This window comes from Clytia hemisphaerica, unplaced genomic scaffold (assembly GCF_902728285.1).
Source record: "Clytia hemisphaerica strain Z4C2 unplaced genomic scaffold, Clytia hemisphaerica genome assembly, whole genome shotgun sequence".
Taxonomy (NCBI): domain Eukaryota; kingdom Metazoa; phylum Cnidaria; class Hydrozoa; order Leptothecata; family Clytiidae; genus Clytia; species Clytia hemisphaerica.
In genome coordinates, this window is record NW_027103708.1 from 101,175 (window position 1) to 122,691 (window position 21,517).

The 21,517-nt window shown below is 35.8% G+C and overlaps 1 protein-coding gene and 1 long non-coding RNA gene across 2 annotated transcripts; one reads left to right on the forward strand and one right to left on the reverse strand.

Annotated features, from left to right (window-relative positions):
• Positions 1–465: 465 nt before the first annotated feature.
• Positions 466–20,084, forward strand: LOC136804135 (bone morphogenetic protein 1-like). The gene is made up of 17 exons (XM_067060871.1): positions 466–965; positions 2,175–2,312; positions 9,901–10,024; positions 10,504–10,679; positions 11,023–11,238; positions 11,826–11,996; positions 12,270–12,401; positions 13,119–13,266; positions 13,644–13,817; positions 14,567–14,697; positions 15,094–15,246; positions 15,736–15,945; positions 16,141–16,389; positions 16,898–17,044; positions 17,940–18,183; positions 18,708–18,862; positions 19,570–20,084. Exons 1-17 carry the CDS (start codon positions 815–817, stop codon positions 19,653–19,655), a joined length of 2,805 nt encoding a protein of 934 aa, XP_066916972.1. The 5' UTR covers positions 466–814; the 3' UTR covers positions 19,656–20,084.
• LOC136804136 (uncharacterized) lies at positions 5,566–6,721 on the reverse strand. Its single transcript, XR_010846245.1, has 2 exons — positions 6,387–6,721; positions 5,566–5,981 (listed from the first exon to the last, which is right to left on the reverse strand). It is a non-coding gene; the product is annotated as an uncharacterized lncRNA (long non-coding RNA).
• Positions 20,085–21,517: the final 1,433 nt, after the last annotated feature.

Consider the following 21,517-nt stretch of genomic DNA (forward strand, 5'->3'; position numbering starts at 1 on the left):
TACTTAGAAGCATAAGCATAGTTATTTGAGGTGATTAGTTTGTTTGTTTGTTCGTTTGTTCGGAAAGTAAGATTCGTTTTGTAAAAGCCAGCTAAGGTTAGGCTGTTGTTATTTTGAGCCTCAAATTGTTCTTATCCTGTTCTTATTTAAAGGAAAATGGAGGTATCTCAGGTTTTATACCGTTTTATAAACTACTTGGAGCCGTTTTAGAGATTTTCAAATTCATCCATTCCAGGCTCAGGTTTATTCTTAAATTATTCTTATTTTTTTGCATTTTTTAAGCCTCGTTGTTCTTATAAAAGAATACGATGATTCAAATCTAACTATTTGAATGAATTTCTGACTCAATTTGGCGGTGATTTTGTTGGACGTCTTGATTCATAATAATCATAATGAGTTCCGACAGAATTGTCGATATGCATATGATATAATTTCGTAATTATGATGTAATCTTTTCCTAGCAAAAAACTTGAACCAAATACTTAACCAAATAAAATTTGAAAAATAAATTAAATATAAAGAACACGAAAATACGGACTGAAAAGGAGAAAGCTTATAGGAACGTTTTGATTGGACTTGAGTAAAAACCGAATTTTTTGTGTGGAGTTATAGTAATATTTGTTTGACTTATCCACACATGACACAATCAATTTAACTGGACAATCATTGGATTGGTGAAATATTTGATTGTAGAAATTACAAATTACCGAAAAGAAATTTAATTATAAATACTATACAAATACTATACTTTATATAGACGGAAAATATTTTTTTTTAAACCCTGTTTTGAGAAACAGAAGAGACGCAAAGAGAAATGATTTATGATTTACCGAAAATCCCCCTGGTGATTTTTTTGGTTGTTTTTTGTAATTGTTTTTCGGATATTGGTGTTTTGGCCGCTGATGGGAGTGAGCTATGGAGCCGCATCGAAAAAGCAGCGCTGAAGAACCAGAACCGAAAAGGAGGTATGTCGCAATCATTCATTTTAGTACTTTTATTATCGAGCTCATTGTAGGCCTAAGGGCCAGATGTCGTACTTTAAACCATCGCATACAAAAAAAAGTGAATATCGCAAGAAATATAGTTTCTATTGTTCTCAAAAATCCGCGTAGCTTCTGATTGGTCAAACGCTGAAATTCAATTGTAATGTCACGTGACCTAGGTAGGATTTCCTACCTAACCACGGCACACTTTTCAGCAAAAGTACGACATCTAGCCCTTCGGGCTTTATAAATCTATGCTATCAGCCCTTAGTAGCGCGGTCAGTTTTCGAGAAAACTAGTAATGCCTAAAAATGTCGTGCGCCAAGAGTTGTAAATTCATTACCAGTCCCTTCAAAAGTTGCTATTGGTTGATAGGTAGTTGCTAATGGTTGATAGGTGTTTAGTTGCATTGTCACTTAACAGAGACTGAAAAAAAATCTAACAGCCCCCTTATCCGTGGTAATGTCATCACACAGGGGGTTTTAAATTTTAATTTTGATAAACTTACCAATATCTCAAATCTCCTTGAATTCTCCTCCTTTCAATTCTCCTCTTTTCAATTCTTTAAAATCTTTTCTATACAAATATGAAATTAGAAAACAAGATGTAAGCAATGCCTTAACTTTACGCAAAAATGTCAACTGAGATCTTCCGGGCATACTATACTCCTTCCTTCGCTTCCTTCATTTGTTTCACTTAATAAAGATCACCTTTACTCTAACTCGATAGTATAAAAAGGTATAGTAGGTATATTTTTAGTTACCCATGTGTAGATTAACTTTTGTATGGATCTAATGGCGGGAATTTAATTTGGCGATTCGGGAAGTTGAGACACTTAAAATTATAAAAATATTTTTTTTTTTTTTTGCATTGGTAATCTTTTTGTTAAGTTTGGCGAGAATCTCATTTGACGAATGGTAGATTTATTGAATTTCGGTGGAGATTTAATTCAGCAAATCTTGTCAAATATTTGCCGGATTTACTCCTTGGTACAATAAGATTTAACGAGCCCTGTTGTGATATAAATTTTGTCCAAATCGTCCCTGGATCAGGGAGGTACGTTGATATACAACTTCGTTACTGGGAGTGGATCACGGGAGGGTGCGCTGGAAGCGGCCGTAAAATTCGAACAAAATTTAGGCTCAATATTTCATTCATTCATTCATTCATTCATTCGATCTACTTTTTCAGAGAAATATGTTATGGACATGAGAGTCCCGTATGACGAAGAGAAAGTAGGCAGCTCAACTGAACAAGACGCTGCCATTGTGTTCAAAAGACGTTTATGGCCTGGTGCTGTCATCCCGTACACCTTCTCTAGGACACTAGGTAAGTTTCGTAATGTCAAAAAAATCGTCCGTAACGTTATAAAAATCAATCTTAATGCCAAATCAAACTCTCGCGCGAAATGGGTGACAGTCTTTTTCTCAACCTTTTTTGCCTGAAGAACAGATTACGTTATAAAAAGGTTTGGCGCGTACATCAACCATTACATCAATTTCGACCAATGGAATTGCTTCTTTTTTCAACCGACCAATGACCTTACAAAAACGTCAAAAAGTTTTCGCTCATTTTGCGCGAAAGTGGAGACCGGCCTTAACGTGATAAAAAAGATGTTTTTGTTACCGAAAAGATTTGAATAAAATTTGCGTTATCCAAATTAGAGAACCGTGTCGCTAACCAGTTTTCCGAATCGCAACTGCAGGGATTTGCTTTGTTTTTGATATAGGCTAGCGAATGAAAAATTAGCTCCGGAGAATTCTGATGCCCAGTGCACTTTTGAATTCGATTCTTTTTATTCCATAATTCTTTGTAATTTACATACATAAACCATCTCTAACTTAAGATATCACAATACCAATAGACTAAATGAATGATAGATCGTACCTATACCCGGGGTATATCGAGTATATCGGGAGTGTTTTATATGGGTAGCGCACCTTTACTACCATTGACCACGAAATAGGAAAATACAAACATTCCTTTCAACCTTTCTTATCTCCTCGAAATAATATCGTTAGGACATGATTCTCAAAAAGATCATCTAGAAATAATCACCCAGTAATCACATTATAAGTTGAAAAAGTCTTCTACGTACCGGCAAATTCTCAAAAACAAAGATCGAAAGATAGTGAATGTTCGTTCTAATAGCTTAAAATCACCGCGGTGATTTCATTGTTTCAACATTTACCCGGAATCATTTAAAATATTACAGCTTTTCTTTGTGGTGATTTCATCCAAAAACTCGCGTTGTTTATTATTTTACTCTTAATCTTTTCGGGCGTGTCCGATGCAATGTGATAACGCCGCCTCCTTTCGAACCGCCTTTGGCTGGGCGCACCCCTGAAGTAGATGTCGTTATAGAGAAAGTAAATAAGACTAGAAAAACGCTTCTACTTATCAGATTTTCTACCAAACAAGTTTTTGGTGTTGAGAACCTCTCTATTTGAACTTTTGTCACTAAAATTGAATAAAATGGCGAAATAATGACCCTGTGTACCACCATTTCCTTTTCTCCTGAAATTTATGTGATACCGGCAATTTTCACCTCGAGCGAACGTGATTTTTTTAGGTCGATTTGCATGTGTGCCTTATAACAGAAACAAAACAGACGGATGCTGGCAACCTAGGCTCTTCCAATGAAGTATAAGCCTGAAGGGCTAGAATCGAACCCCCTGGTAGGATTTGAAGCCACTAAATCTTACCAAAGTTGTGCGGTCTTGAGCGTTCCGTGTGGTTTTATACAAATTCCGGATTGAGAGTAAAATTTTCCGCTAGATTAAAAAAAAGCCACTCGAAAACAAAGAAATCGCTAAATTCAATCCGTCATCAAAAATACGGCGCATATTTAAGGCTTCACTTTTTCTTGCCTGAGAAAGGTTAAAGATTCGATTCTAGCCCCTTCGGGCTTATACTTCATTGGGCTCGTCTTAATTAGCCTGATACTAAGAAAGCATATAGCTGTGTCTGTTGAACCGTTCTACAAATAAATTTCGTAACATTTTTCTCTTTTGAATGTTGTTTAGCCGGTTCTAGGTCTTAATCATATGTAAGCAGCTTATTTTCTTATCTACGAAACGAAAATAAATTAATTTATTTCCTAATTCTTCTAAAATCTTGTCAAAGACCCAATGAAAATTGAAAACACGATGAAACAACAACTGAAATCTCGATTTCGAGACAGATTTAATGTATTCTAGTAGTAGTAGGAGCCGTACCAAATCCTGTGTCGTATTTATATCCAAAACCATCTTATAAAATATGAAAAATATATTAATCCCTAGTTCTATTTCTAACTATAATTTTATTCCTAGCCCTAGTCCTAACCCTAATCATAATCGTAGTTTAAAAAATAATACAACTACTCTCGTTCCTTGACCCCCTCGGATGAAAACACTTTCTAGCCCCGGTTCGCCAATTTGGGTGCCCTGACTGTCTCTGAGAACTAGGCTGCTAGAAACAAAAACCGTGGAGGGTCGCAGTTCGAGCCCTAAAAACTCAATAAAACAACTTGAAACCATATAAACTTGAAAACGTATGCCACTCGAAAACGTATGTAACCCGAAAACGCATACAACCTGAAAACGTGTGTAGCCCGAAAACGCATACAACCTGAAAACGTGTGTAGCCCGAAAACGCATACAACCTGAAAACGTGTGTAGCCCGAAAACGCATACAACCTGAAAACGTGTGTAGCCCGAAAACGCATACAACCTGAAAACGTGTGTAGCCCGAAAACGCATACAACCTGAAAACGTGTGTAGCCCGAAAACGCATACAACCTGAAAACGTGTGTAGCCCGAAAACGCATACAACCTGAAAACGTATGTAACCCAAAAACGCATACAACCTGAAAACGCATCCCACCTAAAAACGCATCCGACCTAAAAAACGCACCCCACCTAAAAACTTATACAACTTGAAAACGCATACAACCTGAAACCGTATGTAGCCTGAAAAATTATACAACCCGAAAACGTATACAACCCGACAACGTATACAACCCGAAAAAGTATACAACTTGAAAAACGTATACAAATTGAAAACGTAAGCAATTTTGAAAACTTACGCAATTTTAAAACTTATGCAATTTGAAATGTTTGCAACCTGAAAATGTATGAGATTACTCGATAATCGAATTTTTTAATCTAATTGGGCAATTATATGCTAAAATACCTAAAATCTGAAATTGAAAATCATATTCGTTTAAAAACAATATAAGGTATCATAAAATCTTTTGCCTTTAGCGTAAATTCTAATTCTCCAAAAACAAAAAGGAGGAAGAGAAGTTTCGAGAATACGACTTGTAACAGGTTTGAACGACGTGTGATGTAAATAACAAAATCTACCATTTTTATGAACACGCGAAACTCTCAAAAACTCTAATTTACAGAACGGTAATAGAAATAATGATTTTAAACGCCCCTGACCGCCTTTGATTTCATACGAAAACGTAAATAAATACACTTATTTTCTTATCTACGAAACGAAAATAAATTAATTTATTTCCTAATTCTTCTAAAATCTTGTCAAAGACCCAATGAAAATTGAAAACACGATGAAACAACAACTGAAATCTCGATTTCGAGACAGATTTAATGTATTCTAGTAGTAGTAGGAGCCGTACCAAATCCTGTCGACTAAGAGCATGAGACAAAGTGCGCTTTTGCTTGAACTGAGGAAGAATAGTTTTATAAATTGATAATAATTAACGCTAATTAACCCTTTATTTCTAGAAACGTATAATAAACTTCCATATTCTTTGATATATCTCTATTCTTGATACTTTCCAGACGTCAAAGTCCATTTTCGTCAAAAATCCTTTCTTTATACTGACATTAGAAGCTGCGAACACAGCTGCTGACCTTAAACTGTGCAACCAATATAACGATTTGTGATAAACCACGAATTCCAAAATTTGTTTCAACTCATCCCTGATTGTTGAGCATGTAATCGACGCGTTTGCTTTTCCTAAAATCTGTGAAGATGTTAAAAACTCTAAAAGTAAAAATGTTAGAATTAAGAACATTCCTCCTTGTACCGAAATCTAAATAACGTGATTATCAATTAGAAAAACGTGAAACGGAATGGCCAAAATACTGCTGAAGTCCAGTAAGGCACGATCAAAACACCTTTTGTTCTCCCTTTAGAAGCTAGAAAATGCTTAGTTGCTTTGGGAATTAAATAGATGGGTGATTCAATATGACAAAATTCTCCTGTCCAATTAAAAAGCATCTGTGTCTTAAAACTTCCGGGGTAAAAATACTTGGAACAAAACCGATTACACTTTATGTTGACACTGTCGGCAAATAAATCTATCGTTACTTTGGCCCAATTTTCTGTATCGCATTCGCAAAATTTTGTTTATATAAACCAGTCGTCATAATCTACTGTTTTACTTACTTCGTCTGCTTTCTCGTTGTATTTTCGAGCAATCCAAGTCACTGTCAATTTTATATCTTTTCTCTTACAAATCGTAAATACATCATTTGCCAACTGTTGTAACAAACTTTAATTCTTGCCCAACTTGACAATTATGGCTGTACATATGTTATCTGTATGACACAAAATTGGTTTATTGTCTAAAAACTGGTCAATAACGACTCCATGGCATATTTAATAGCCAATCACTCCATGTACGTGGAACTCTCCCCTTTCTCTATCTGTTGTAAAATTTTTATAACAAACATAATATTTAAAATTGCTCCAATTCCCGTGGAGCTAGCATCTGAAAATATTTTTAAACTGTATTCAAATCACGTAAGTTTAATTTTCAAAATAACAATTCCCTAAGGACGTCGTGATAAAATGTCAAATCTCTTCTCTTATCCCAAGTCATTCTGGATTCTATTAATTTTGTAAATCAAACGAGTTTTTAGACGAATAACATTTCTTAAAAACGAATTTCATAGAAACTATTTTTCCCGCTACACAAGATAACTCTCTTGCTGTGACGCGTGTTGGGTGTCGAAAAATGTTTTCAAGTGAAGTCAGTAAAGATTTGATGCGTTTTTCAGAAACAGAGTAAGTTTTATTTTTGAAATTGACCTGTATACCCAACCATTGAATCTCAGTTACAGGCTTGGATAATCTATTGACAAACATTCGTCTAAAAAACAAGCTATTCTGATTCCTTGAACACACCAATACTTGATGAGGACTAGCCTCTAAAACTTTCCTTCAAAACTGAACGTGTTTTCTCAAACTCCCTTTAACCCTTGAACTCTTTTCAAAGCATGATATATTATTCTTAGCCTTATCCATTCCTGATTTTTTTTTTTTTTTTTTTTTAGATCACTGCTGCTTCCGATGTCCTGGTTACACCACAGATGTAACATTTGTTAAGTGGGTTTAAGTACCTGATTGGCTGGCTCTGGTTAATGTTGTGGACTGAAATAAAAAGGGCCCTTGAAAATTCATATGCCCACTTCATGCTGAGGAAAACTTTGTTGTATCGATTGTGGCTGAGGCACCACTGGTAATCCTCGAACCTGGCTTGGATGAGATGGTGCGAATCTTTTGGACGGCCCTTGGCTGGCAAGGCCTTGTTTGTGGTTTCTTTCGAAATGAACCTACCTTCTGCTCCTCGAAGCTTGGAATCGTTATTCGAATCATCTGCTAAACCTTTGGGCAAATATCCATTGGTTGTGTCCCACCCTTCTATGGAACTATCTACGTACTTGATAATTTTCTTGCGTTTAAATTAATTGATCCTCAATTTTATCGACCACATAAGATAAAACTTTTGTCTCGTTATTTGGTTCGTATATATTTTGAACAAACATGTATTGGTGCTTATTTGATATGTTTTCAAAGTCATATACAGATTGTTTAGTTTTCATAGTATTGATTTGAGCTTTTAAAAAAAGAATTGTCTTTTCCCCTTTTTTCATCTGCCCTGTCAAACTTGTCTTCCAGGAGATTGAAAAAATTTTTGCTGACAAGCTATAGGTTCGTTTTACTGTTGTAGCCCCTTTGACCCCCTTGTGCTAATGGAGCCCCTTGCTGTTGTGGTAAACTTTGGTTTTGTTGGTACCCTTAATTAGGGTTGTATCCCTTGTCTTACCGATGTCAAAATACCTTTATCAACAACAGCCATTAAATCTTCCGTCTCTGAAATGGTTGCTGAATGTGTTTGGGTCTTCTTCTTAGGTGCCATATTATTTTAATAATCTGGAACATAGAACTTTCGAGAATACGACTTGTAACAGGTTTGAACGACGTGTGATGTAAATAACAAAATCTACCATTTTTATGAACACGCGAAACTCTCAAAAACTCTAATTTACAGAACGGTAATAGAAATAATGATTTTAAACGCCCCTGACCGCCTTTGATTTCATACGAAAACGTAAATAAATACACTTATATTGTAAAAAAAGTTTATAAATGATATCATTTACGTGATTTCGTTTATTTTCTTAAAGATTTATCCGTCTATATTCTGTTTTTTGCCACTACTTTGAGACTAAAATTCCAAAAAAGATTTCAGCATTGACGAATCATTTAGAGCAACGCGAGAATTTGCTAAAATTAAAGGATATAAACATGAATATTTGATCATATCAAAAATTCTTGAAAACACCAAAGACCAGCTAGCAGCATGACCATTCTCAGCGGCTTTTTATTGTTGAAGACAATGTCTGATGCACAGTTGACGCTCTCTAATTCGATTTTCAAGGGGGGATTGGATTTTCATCTAATAACAGAATGATCGGGTAGTAAAGCTTCGTTTATTAGAGTTTCTTGTTGACGAGGACTTTCAATATTATCGAATAACGGAGCATGTCGAATACATCAAATTAGAAAGTGTATAAATTGTATTGCTAAACGCGAATGGAAAAAAAACTCGCAGGTAACTCAAAAACACATTGGTTGACTTGATGAATGAATTTTTCGCGAATTTCATCAGATTTTACTCGAAAATTACATACGTCAATGGGGTCTGGTCTAGGGATTTAATTCAAGCCGAAAAGATAAACAAACAATTTTTTTGCAATATTTATCTAACGTTGCAATAATATTGGGATTACTGACAAACTGGACTGGCGTCCCATGGTCCATTGATAAGATAGAATTCTTAATCCATAGTCAATCTTTTAAAGAAAAAGTGCTGGCACGATTCGGTTTTAAATGACCTCCGTGAACAGCGGAAACTCAATGATTTCATTCAAATCAGAGAAACTTAATTTAAGTCGTGTGAAAACTCAAGCAGCCTAGAAATCACAATAGAACAAATAGAACACCATTTAAGCTAAAAAACTTTCGGATTAAGGTTCCACCCAGGCACCCAATCCTCTTTTGTTTAGCTTTTGGTACAAAGATTTTTTTTGATAGATGTTTAATTGGTTGGTACAATAAGTCCGTGTCCTATATTAGCCGAGTTTTATATAAACTTGGAGATAATTTTCCAATCCCGGGCAACCAAAATCTTTGATCGGAATTTTGAGAAATTCAATAAGGACAGCAATTTTAGGGCTCGATTAGATGCCCTAAATCTAGGAGAATCAAAGTAAAGGCGTTTAGTTTAAAATAAGATAGTTGTGATCACTAATCCTCATATTATGAAGCCAGTTCCTCATCCCGGCCATTCAAAATCTTTGTTGTTCAGAGTTTTTACAATATCTGCATCACGCTATCACTGTGTCTCACTAACATTCTGCCGATTGGTAGTGTAAAGGTTTCGATCACAGACTTGCACTGCAATGGACTGTGTTCGAATCCCGAGCACTCCCAGACAGGGTGCTAGGTCAATGTGGTGAAAGACTCTCTACTTTTACTCCGTATTTGTTTAGAAATGCCTAACCTACGAAATTAAAAAAAACCTTGAACTAAAGATCGGTGTATAAAACTCAGTTCAAGGTTAAAATAGAGGTCAGTGTTCAATTCAACAGTGTTTCAATGTTCTCATTTTCAGAATTCATTGAGAATGCCAAGCAGACGATTAAAGGCGCCATGTTTGAATGGGAAAAGAACACGTGTATTCGGTTCTCGCCCAGAGAAAATGAAAAAGATTATGTAGAGTTTGCAATGAATTATGGGTAAGAATTGCCATAGTTTCTGTTATATTCGTCATTGTACATGTTACGAAATTTTTTGTCACTTCTCCACATCATTTAGTAGGCTGCTGGCATCCACTAACGGATTCGTGATCGGATTCGTGATCCTTATAGATATACTACCTGTGGATTTGTAGAGGCCTGCGATTCAAACTACAAAATTAGTGAATACTTAAAGCGAATGGACTTTAGAGGCTGAATATTTTGATGGAATCGCAAATTCGAAAAAAATGGCAAACAATACAAAAATTGATGAACACTTAAAGCTGGACGGACTAGGACCCAACCTCGTTCCCTGCGTAGTATCAGCTTTTTGATGCCTACTGATAGCGTGAATTCTCTGGTGTTGATCAGTAACGTAAATATGGGATATACGGGGGCGAGGTTGACTTAGACCCCTTGGCTAGTTTACTAGTTATTAGTTATTTATGAAATCTCGAATTTATTTCTTCATTTCTAAGGTGTAATGCAGACGTTGGTCGTCGCGGTGGCCGACAAATCGTTTCCCTTGGTGACGGTTGCTTACACACCTCAGTAGTGGTGCACGAGATTGGTCACGTGATCGGGTTCTGGCACGAACAGAACAGGCCCGATCGGGATGAACATGTCAAAATATTCACCGATAATATCATGGATCGTAAGTATCTGGTTTGTTTTTTTATCATGAACTTGCTATTGTAAATATTTGTACCATTATATATACCGTATTCATAGCCATTCTGATGAACTTTTTTTCAGGGAGAACCTGAAAATTCCAAAATCTCGACCCAATAATACATTTAATAGATAATTGTTGAAAAAAAACATAAGCGTCGTATGTTTTATTTTGATTTGGTTATACATATTAGGGCTTTGTATGTTTCGCTTATAATAGATAATAGATTCTGATGAACATATACTGATAAACACTTTTCAGAGATAAAAATCTCAAGTGCCTTTTCGTTTTACCTAATTAAATAAGAATCTTATCCTTCACATAGAATACAAAGAAGCATTTGCCAAATTCAATCCATACCGTATAACGTCGTTACAAGTGGCTTATGATTACCACAGTATTATGCATTATGGGCGAAAAGCCTTCACTAAAAATGGTAAAGACACCATTGTACCAAAGGATGAAACAATCTTTACACTTGGTAATGATCGCTTGTCTGATTTGGATATCAAGCAAGCAAACCTGCTTTACCAATGTGACAGTAAGTCTTTTTCTTCTTCAATACGAGAGAAGATTTCGCTCGCCCGATTTTGAGATTAGCCTGTTTTCTCACGCATGTAGATTTTAAGAACCTCTGCACTTTGGGAAAAAGGCCAATCTTAAAATTTAAGGTAAGCAGAAAACAAACCTAAACACCTTTTTACCTCTGTGAGTACAAGACACCTCCTAAAATCTTAAGAAAAACCCTCGCTGTTTTAAGAACAAGCTGACTTCACGTGGATAGTGAATTTTTGAACAGCTTCTGCTTGGGTGTAAGGAAAAGCCGACGCTGCTGTCTAACAGGCAACTACAAATTTTTACTTGTTTCATTTTGCTTTTCTTGGTATTCTAACAAAGACTGTGAGTGAAAGCAATCGACGGTGATCACTTGACTTAAACTAGCACTGATTGGTTGTAAGTGACGTCCAGTTGGCAAATGTTGTTTTAACGTTCATTTAACGTTAAACGGACGTTGTAAACATTATATAAACGTTGCGTGCCAGCTAGAATTATCCTCAAAACATTACATTTCCGCTATACATATCATGAATTTCACGCATTCTAAATTCTCTTTATTGATTGTTCCAGCAATCAACCGTGGCTGGACGATGTGGTCAAGTTGGACAGCTTGTGATAAATCGTGCGCCGGGGGTACTCAAGAGCGAACGCGTGTTTGCACCAGCCTTAAGAACGGTGAACAACAATGTGAAGGTGGAAACAAGATTCAAAAACGTGTTTGCAATACTCAAGAATGCCCTGGTAAGAGAATTGATTTGAAATCGTATCATATTGTGGCCTCTCATCGTTGAGTCGAGCTGATGCTTTTTATGTGGATAGCCCATTAATCTAGAACTTTTTTATAGTCTTCCCATTGTTTTCATTGGGTCTATAGCAAGCTGAAATAACATCTTTAATCTAAGGAGTTATCCAGTTATGTTTTTTGTTTTTCTAAAACAACTTGAACACTGAATCCCAATACAGCAAATTTTGTCCATGTGATCCTGCTAATATCTTTTCTATTGTCTATTTTAGAATGGCCGAAATTTCCGGCTGATTTTAGTTTCGAACGTTTGCGTGCAGACCTTGACAAGAACGCGGAATGTGTTTTAGTTTACGAGCGTGCAGATTATCGAGAATGGAGCAGTTATTCTTTCTGCAACCGCGGTAAGATTCAGATTTGCTCATTTCGTTTTAAAAGGGGTTATCAGATGATTTTTAACATTTGGCTTAGAGATACCTTTCATGGTCCCAAGAAACACCTCCAAAGTTTTTGACCCAATTATTTTCCAAAGCTGCGATATTTGACTTTGAATTTTCAAATTTTTCTTGAAAATAGTAGATATTCAACGTAGAGACTGTGAAAAGACTCATTTCTAGAGATTTCAAAGTCAAATATCTCAGTTTTGGAAAAAAATGGGTCAAAAGATTTAGAGGTGTCTCTCTGTTCCATAAAAGGTATCTCTAAGCCAAATATCAAAAATCATCTGATAATCCCTTTAAGCCCAGTATTTAAACCACATTTTACTATCGATGTTTTAGCTTTTTGGCAAAAAGGACAAAGCTTCAAATTTCCAACGTTGATAATTTTAAATCTGTGTTTATATATAGTAGTGATAATGCTAGAATATGTCTTAAGTGGCTTGCTTAAGGCAGTTAAGCTCTTAAAGTTTGGTAAGGCAGCTGAAGAATTGTTTCCACTATAAACAGAAACAAGGACGAAAACTGAAACAAGAACGATAAGGAATATATATAGATGAATATTTATTGAAAAATAGGGTTTAGCTTAGCCTTAGCCGACAAACAATGCTTTTTCATATATGTGAAAATTCCTTTTTTTAAATCCGAACCAAGCTAATTTGAGATTTCTTACCGCATTGTTAGGTGAACGAAAAATTCAGATGAGATGGTCTGATCAAGGTTCCATAGCTGGAATGAAATGTACTCGGATTTTCGAGCCAAAAGAAGCTCATAAAAACCGATGGTACGATAACTACCTCTGTCTACCGCTCGCTGCACCTTACAATTTCACGTAAGTATTTAAACATGATAAACCCTTACCTTAGTTCCACTAATTTTCACGCGCTTTTCATTTTTTTGCGCCTCTAATGTTCGCGCGTTTCATTTTTAGCGGACCTCATAAAATGTGATATTCGCGAACCCTTTAATAGCTAGATCTTAAAGCCCAGAGACATTTTAACCTAATCAGAGGACTCGTCTCTTAAAAAGAGCGCTGAAATGAGATTTTTACATATTTGTAATACTTAATTCACGCATCTTAAAATTTTCGCGCAGCCGCGTGCGCGAAAAAAGGCTTTTCCGCGCGCCTTTTTTTTCGCGCATGCTATCTGTTTTAGAATTTTAAACTATTCAACTTCAAATTCTAATTTTTTTCTGTTTCTCCTAAAGTTGGTCACCGGAAGAGCGTAAGAAAGGACAGCCTTGTATCCAATGGTACGCCAAAGAAGGGCGTGATGGATGGGATGATAATTTCTTATGTTTGGGTGCTAATAATACTGACACCCTTGAACCTATTAATGCGCCTATACCAGGCATGTGGGGAGCATGGAAAAGCTGGTCACGGTAAGGATTTCTTATTCTTTCGGATTTTTAAGGTGACTCACTTACTGACCTTTATATATCCCTGGACCAAGTTACCCAATACCGGCCAAGCAAAATGTTATGATCGGAGTTTTTTTGAAATTGGTACCCGCGGAGAGAGTGCTAGATCTAGTTTCGCTTGTACACTAACGATGTAGCGCCGTTTGTCGTTAGGCAAAGTTTCAAACACTACAATGGCTTCTTCTCGGGTACTAACCTTCAAAAAACTTCGATCAAAGATGGCGAATATAGCTTGGTCCAGGGATAATTAAAGATCAGTGAACTCTGTATTATTACCATCTTATTATTATCTTAATTATCACCAAACTGAGTAGCTGTAGAGCCTAAACTACTCCGTTGTGCCATTTTTCTATATCTTTGTTAGCCTATAGCCGTACCAGTAAAGGCTAAAGTAGCTTGGAATAGACCAGGTATAATCTCTCATAACAAAGTAGCCGGTCGTCAAAACTTGCTTGTTTTTGGACAAAATAATGAATTACAATTAATGGTTTGGGAAACTTATAAGAAACCAGGGAGTAAACTAAAGTCCATTTGCTTTAAGTGTACACTTTTTCTTGCTAAGATATCAAAACCACCCTCTAGGGAATTAGTCTAAATTATGCTAACGTGGTTTCCACATGGTAGCAAAAATGAGTGCACATTTAAAGCGAACGAACCATAGTTTGCAGACAGTCTTCGAATTTGTTTATTGATGAAACTTTTCTTTATAGATGTACCAAAGAATGCGGTGGTGGTAAAAAACGTCGCTTACGCCTGTGTAATAACCCAAAACCGAAGTTCGGTGGACGATATTGTAGTGGTAAACCGTACCAAGATAAAGAATGCAACACTCAATCATGTCGTAAGTATTTTGTTCACGACCTTGTTTGGACGTTTATTTAACGTTTTGGTTCTAACCCTGATCGTCGGATTGTCGGGATATACACAAATCAAATCTAATCGCCTCCGTCGCGGAAAAACACAACTACATAAACACGCATATGTTTTTAGCGTCAAATATTGCGGTCTGTGTATGCGAATCTGATTATATAAATTATCTCATAACCGTTCTGTACCAAGTTTAGCCTTTTGCGATCCTATTCACGATAAAGTCTTTAAAAGGTATGACTTGAGTCTAGCCTTTGAAGTGTAAACTTCACATTTTTTTGCTACATAAATCTTGATTCTTACCCCAATTTGATTTAACTCAAAGGACGATGCTAATTAATTTACACCATGTTTTCTTATTCATTTGCAGCCAAATGTGGTGGTGAATTGATGGGAACCAAAGGTCAATTCCATTCACCCAATTACCCAGCAAACTACCCTCCACATACAAACTGCACGTGGATTATTCGCGGTAACAAGAACAGCCAAATTGTATTGCAAATCAAAAGCTTCGATTTCGAAAGTAAGTTAAGATAGTTTGATTTTTTTTAAACTTGTGGTTCTCAAGTAAAAAGATGACGAGGAAGCTCCAATGAGTTTAATCTGTATAATATTACTATACCTGAGGTCAACATTACTATAGACGAGAGGGAGTACAATGACCGAGTAGTCAAAGGCTTCAGCGCTACAAATCTCTGGGTTCCCAGTCCAAAATCCCTGCTCTTCGCTGATGTGATAGATAGCCGAGCAAACTGGCCTGGAAAACAATTGAAGACTGTCTAAAAGTTATCCAACTGGGGTTTCCACGTAAAATATCAATTCTATCTATCTAGTAGAAGACCCGAGTCACTATTTCATAGCGAAGATATTTTTGATAACTTTTATACCGAACTCTGCAATAGAAAACTTAAAAGAGTGTCAAAGCAGCAAATCAAAGAATTCTTCGAGCAAATTGATGAAACCAAAAAAGAAGTTGATAACAATTTTTATTTTAACAAACGTTCATTTGCAGAATTTTTTGACGAACCATGCAAATTCGATTACCTGGAAGTCAGAGACAAAGAACACAACAATAGATTATTCGGTAAATTCTGCGGCAGTCGAATTCCGGGACCAATCATTTCTGAGAGCAACTCACTGTGGGTCACCATGATCACTGACGGTCAGGATAATAAAGCAGGATTCCGCGCCTCGTGGGAAATCAAAGAAAAACAACCTGAAGGTATTGTTTTAGTTCAGCAAATAATTCGATTTGGCTTTGACAAATTTTTGTGTAGTAAGATAACATTCTTCTTGATATCATAAAATATCATTCTTCTTGAGCATTTTGTATTTTAATTTCAGGTTGGACCAAAATTAAGCTCGATGTTTTTATAAAATTGTACTTATATAAAAGCATTCTTATTTTGATTTTAAGGATGTGGTGGACTTCAAACTGGTATGCAAGGGTCATTTAACAGTCCAAATTTTCCTGCAAAATATCCGCCAGAGAAAACATGTTCATGGAAAATTGATGTTCCTGAGGGATACTTCATCCAAATGAAATTTATCCGATTTCACTTGGAAAAACACTCAATATGCAAATACGACTCTGTGGTTATAAAAGATGGATGGGGCCGAAAACCGTCTTTATTAGGCCGTTATTGCGGCGTTAACCCGATCAGAGGTAAGTTGTTTTATTACTCATCTTCAATTTCGAGAGCAGAAACTCTCTCAAAGACAAAGGAAACGATTCTAACAATAACTTCAGTTTGGTTGATGGTAAAAACATCAACCAACGTTGCACATCATTAAACGGATTATTTTGAGAAAAAAAACGTTTCGAAATTTTGCTGACGTCAGCACTTTATCGCAAAATTTCGTATTTTGCTGATTTCTACTGACGTCAGCAAGATTCAAAAAAACATTTCCTGCAAAAAGTATGATGTCCAACTTTGGTCCAAATTCCATGTTTATACCATTAGTCAAGCTGTAGTTATTCAAAAAACAAGTTTTGCTGACGTCAGCATTTTTTGGGTTCTTTTTTGCCTAGTATTTTTTTTTGGGGGGGGGTGAAAATTAATCATGGCACAGTCATTCCAGTGATTACACTCCAATATGTTTCTTTGGATGAATGAAGTGATATGTTTTGACAAGTAGAAACGTTTTGATTTTTATAATCTTCATCTATTTAGAATCTATTAAAACGCGTTCGAACAAAGCAGAGATCAACTTTGTATCTGACCACTCTGGTGAATATTCTGGCTTCAAATTACAATGGAAAGCTTACAAGAAAGAAATTTCGAATACCCTCCCAGAAGTAAAAAAGAACCAAGAAAGAGGTTGGTATTTTAGTATTATACAAACCGGTAGGTGCCCTATGTAGTGGTTATCAATCTTGACTGCCGTCCAGGAGGTCGGGGTACAATTCCTACTCGGTGCTGTTATTCACTTGGTCATGTGAGGGGAATTAGTTAGACAGAAACTCAAGAAACCTGTCGGTGGCTGTGCTAGGTATCGATTCCACAAAACATCATGGATGAGGGGAGAGTGTCTTGGCCTTGTTCCTTAGTGGTTCACGCCGGACTAACGCACTTGATCTGAAAAACTGTGTGTCAGTGTCTTGCAAGTTGGCAGGCAGTATAAACTACAGCGTAAGACGGTTCCGATGAATGAATGAATGAATGAATGAATGAATGATCGCATGAATGAATGATCGCATGAATGAATGTTATTTCTAGTCAACTACTTCCGGAAAATATCCACTTCCGATTTTGACTGCTGGGCCACAAGATAAAAAAATTCACTATATCTTTTTAAAAGTCTCTTTCTTTTGTACCCCGTTGAGAGGCTTATGGTTCTTCCTTAAAACCAGTATGAGTTCAGGCCATATGGCTTATCTCAAAAGCCCCGCCCTTCAGCATTTTGAATTATTCATGAATTTTAGTCTCGTTTTTTGTACCATAATGTAAAGACAAAGTATGTGCCTGTAATATAGAAAGAAAAACTCAATACATTTCCCCTTTCTCTCAGGAGCTGAACTGAAATATTGAAGATTTAAAATTAGATGCTACTTTCCCTCTACCGAATTCCTTGAACATTAAAACAGTATTAGATCCTTGAAAAGTGAATAAAATTCCCAGGTCTCCCAGGAAATTCGCTCTTAACATAATTTTATATTGTCTCAGCAACTATTCTCAAACTTAAATTCACCGCATTCTTCTTCCTTTTCCTTAGATTGTCCAGAGGGCTGGGTCTACTTTGCTGAAAACCTAGAAGGTGGTGCGTGCTATATTGTCAAACGAAACTATTTCAATTGGTATGCTGCTAGAGATGATTGTCTTGGTAACAGTGCTGATCTTGTTTCCGTGACAACGAAGACAGAACAAGACTTTATCACTAGAGATCTTTTACAAGGCAACTATATGTGGTTGGGAATGACGGACGGTGATTTGGAAGGACGATGGGCCTGGAGTGATAAGTAAGTGAAATCTTTAGATTCAATCTCCTTTATTTCAAGGGCGATCATCCATTCATCTCTTGAGGGGGTCAAATTTTATATTTCGCCGTCCACAACCCCGACCGAAAGTGACTGTATCACCCCTACGGATTCATTCCTCTTTGTTTATCACGGGAATTAAAACTACATGTGGTTTAAAAGAACGACAAATTACGTATGCGTGTTATTAATGCAGGAATTGCAAGACGAACCTACTGCTTACACCGTTTGCTGACACGGCATTTCTAGACAAAAGAAAGAAGAACTTTTTCTCTCTTCCACACCGAGCGAACATACATTTTGGGAATTTCTATAGGTTTCGGTAAAGCGATCGCCATACTTTATAAAGCTTGTATGATTTTGGAAAATGTTTGTGTCGGCATCTAGTATACTTTTGCCCATGCAAATTTGTTCTATATCCAGATCTGCTGTACCTCTTTTACTATGAATTTGCTGTTTTATTTTAGTTATTTTCAAAATTCAAAAAATAATATATATTCTTTCAGCACGACCGCAACTGCTTTCAATAATTGGGACGCAGGGGACCCAAATAATGGCGGACGACTCCAAAACGAGGATTGTGCTTTGATAAAGCCAGATGGCAAATGGAATGATTACCCTTGTGAAGATAAATTCAATTATATTTGTAAAAGTAAACCAGGTAGGCTTGCGAAATACTTAAAAAAACAAAAATGGGCTCTTATAGAGAAACAAACGCCTATGATGAGAATGTCGGATGATATCAAGTTGGTTTAAGAGTGGGAAGCAAAACTATTGGGAGCTAAACATTTACAAGAATCTTAAAGGGGTGAAGTAGCTTTATCAGCCAATTTTAACATAATTCTTCATTATACATAAGTTAAGATTGCGTCATTTTTCCTAAAGAAGTAACATTTGGAATTTAACCACTGTTTTGAAATTTTTCGTGACATACACAGGTTTACAAACTCAAGCTTTTTCGGGTAATTTTCAACTTAACTTTTTATGGGTTTTATGTGTCTTAAAGAATCTTTGGTACCGTACACTTCCGGATAAGCCGTTACGATCGGGTGCCAAACATTGTATGAACATTTATCTTAAGGCATAAATGTATAGATAAGGCATAGATGTTAAATAAACTTTGTTTCGGGATGCCTGCAGTCTAATAGATTAGGTTACATTTTAGTCTGAAACATTTATTCCAGTAGACGTTTTTTATGAATGTTCAAAATTTTTGAAGTGAAATTCGGTGTATTAGAGTCCTAAAAGCCTTAAATGTTCTTACCTTGTTCTTACTATTTTAGCCATCAAAACCTTATGTTTTTATATAGCTTGTTCTTATAAAAACCGTGTATATTGTTGATTTTGATTTTTCTTATTTTCTTCTAGTTGAACTATCAAATTACCGCGGTGCAAGTCCACCTAAAGCTGGTGCTGGTTCAAAGTTGAAAACATCTGGTAGAAGGAAGTCATAAAAGTTGATGTTGAGGTAGATTTGCAAGTAATCCACAACTGTTGTTGTATTGAATCAAAAATTAATGCGATTCAACACAGTTTGGTTCAAAGCACATGCGATGGTTGTTGATACAGCATTTCCAACTAAGCTGATTTTTTAACAAATATAGGGTTAATTCATATTGGCTAGCAACCATGGAAAACGATACTGTACTGAAAACAATGGATAGAACTATATTACCAAGATTGTTGGTGACTCACTATAAACACTACAGGAAAGGTTTATTTTAATAAAATAATATAGTATAGCTCCGAGAGACAACAATGTCATAAGATTCCAACCCAAGGGTTCCAACAAAAGCTTATACTGAAATTTTGAATGTCAATGAAATATCTATTTGCTACGTAGACTATGAACTCGCCAAACTTTAAATGATAAGTGTGTAAACTCGTAATAATTGTGAAAAAAACCAAATTTTTTAGTTTCTTTTGGATGAAGGATTTTTTATTCAGCTTTCCGGGGTTGATATCTAAGATATAGCTCGATATAATTTTTGCTATGTCATCATTTTTTATACTTATAAAAAGGGAAGAAAAGGAAAACCAAATTTTTGTACGATATTATTTTGTAGATATAAAACTATATTTTTATGTTTCCTATTTTCCCCCTTAAAAGTTTTTTTTTCTAAAGAAATCTCAAGGTCCTTTCTTGGGGTATATCTCTTTCCCAGGAGTCCAATTTTTCTCCTCGATCAAGAGTGTCATATCTAGTAATATATTGACCAGCCGCTTAAAACTTTTTTATTTCTCCCCTTTACAAAAGTAAGTATTTTCTATAAGAACATCCAAAATTTGTGAAGCCTTCGGATGTTCTTAACTTTTTGACCTCTAAGCCTAAAAATATTCTTAACATGTTCTTATTTTCACCATTTTGTGAGCTTTTTGGCCATTTTCATAAGAGATTGTGTATTTTAGAATCTGCAAAGCCTTAAAATGTTCTTAACTTGTTCTTAATACTTCAGCCATCGAAGCCTTAGCAGGAAGATTATAATACTTGATAGTTCACATTATTGTGAGTCAAAGAAAATGATTCTTTATAAGTCGTTTAGTCTGTGACTCTGTCCTTTTACCAGGCACGCGATATATTTAATCTAAATTAGCCGAAATAATGACTCTGGGTTGGCTTGTCAACCACTTTATTAGGCACTTCCCTTCAGAAATATTTGTTTTATCATTATTATTCTGTACAGTTTTATAATTTGATAATTTTTTTAAAAGAAAACTTTTTGAAAACGAAATAGCTTCTAATATAATATTTTTTTTGTTTTTTTTGTAAGTCAGAAGAGATTAATCCAAAATTTTTTGTATTATTATATTAAGAAAATGGTATAATATTATTAGAAACCTCTGGTGGATTCATTTGCCAGTAACATTGATTTTAAAGCCCGGGAGGGGCTAGAGTTGAAACTCTTGGATGGGAAATGAAGCCGAACAACGGATTGAAAGTAAAATATATCAGGAGATTTCGAGAAAAAAATGTTATGTCCAAAACAAAGCAAGCGCTAGATTCAATCTGCCCTCCAAAAAGCGGCGCACATCTTAAGGCCTCGTTCATTCCTTTAGTTTTTAGATTTTTTGCACAATGATGCAAAATGGTAATACCCAAAATGTATGGAGCTTCATTTTTGAGAAAAAAACTTTTGTGCCGAATTTCTTTTTACATTAGCCTTCAAGAAGGTCTATTCAGCATGTAGCTTGTTCCTACTTGAGACTTTACACAATATATTGTCACACAATATATTGATGATGTATTGCTGAGTGCCGGCAATATATTGAAAATGTGTCCACAATATATTGTCAGCTTGATTTGCAATTTTCCAAC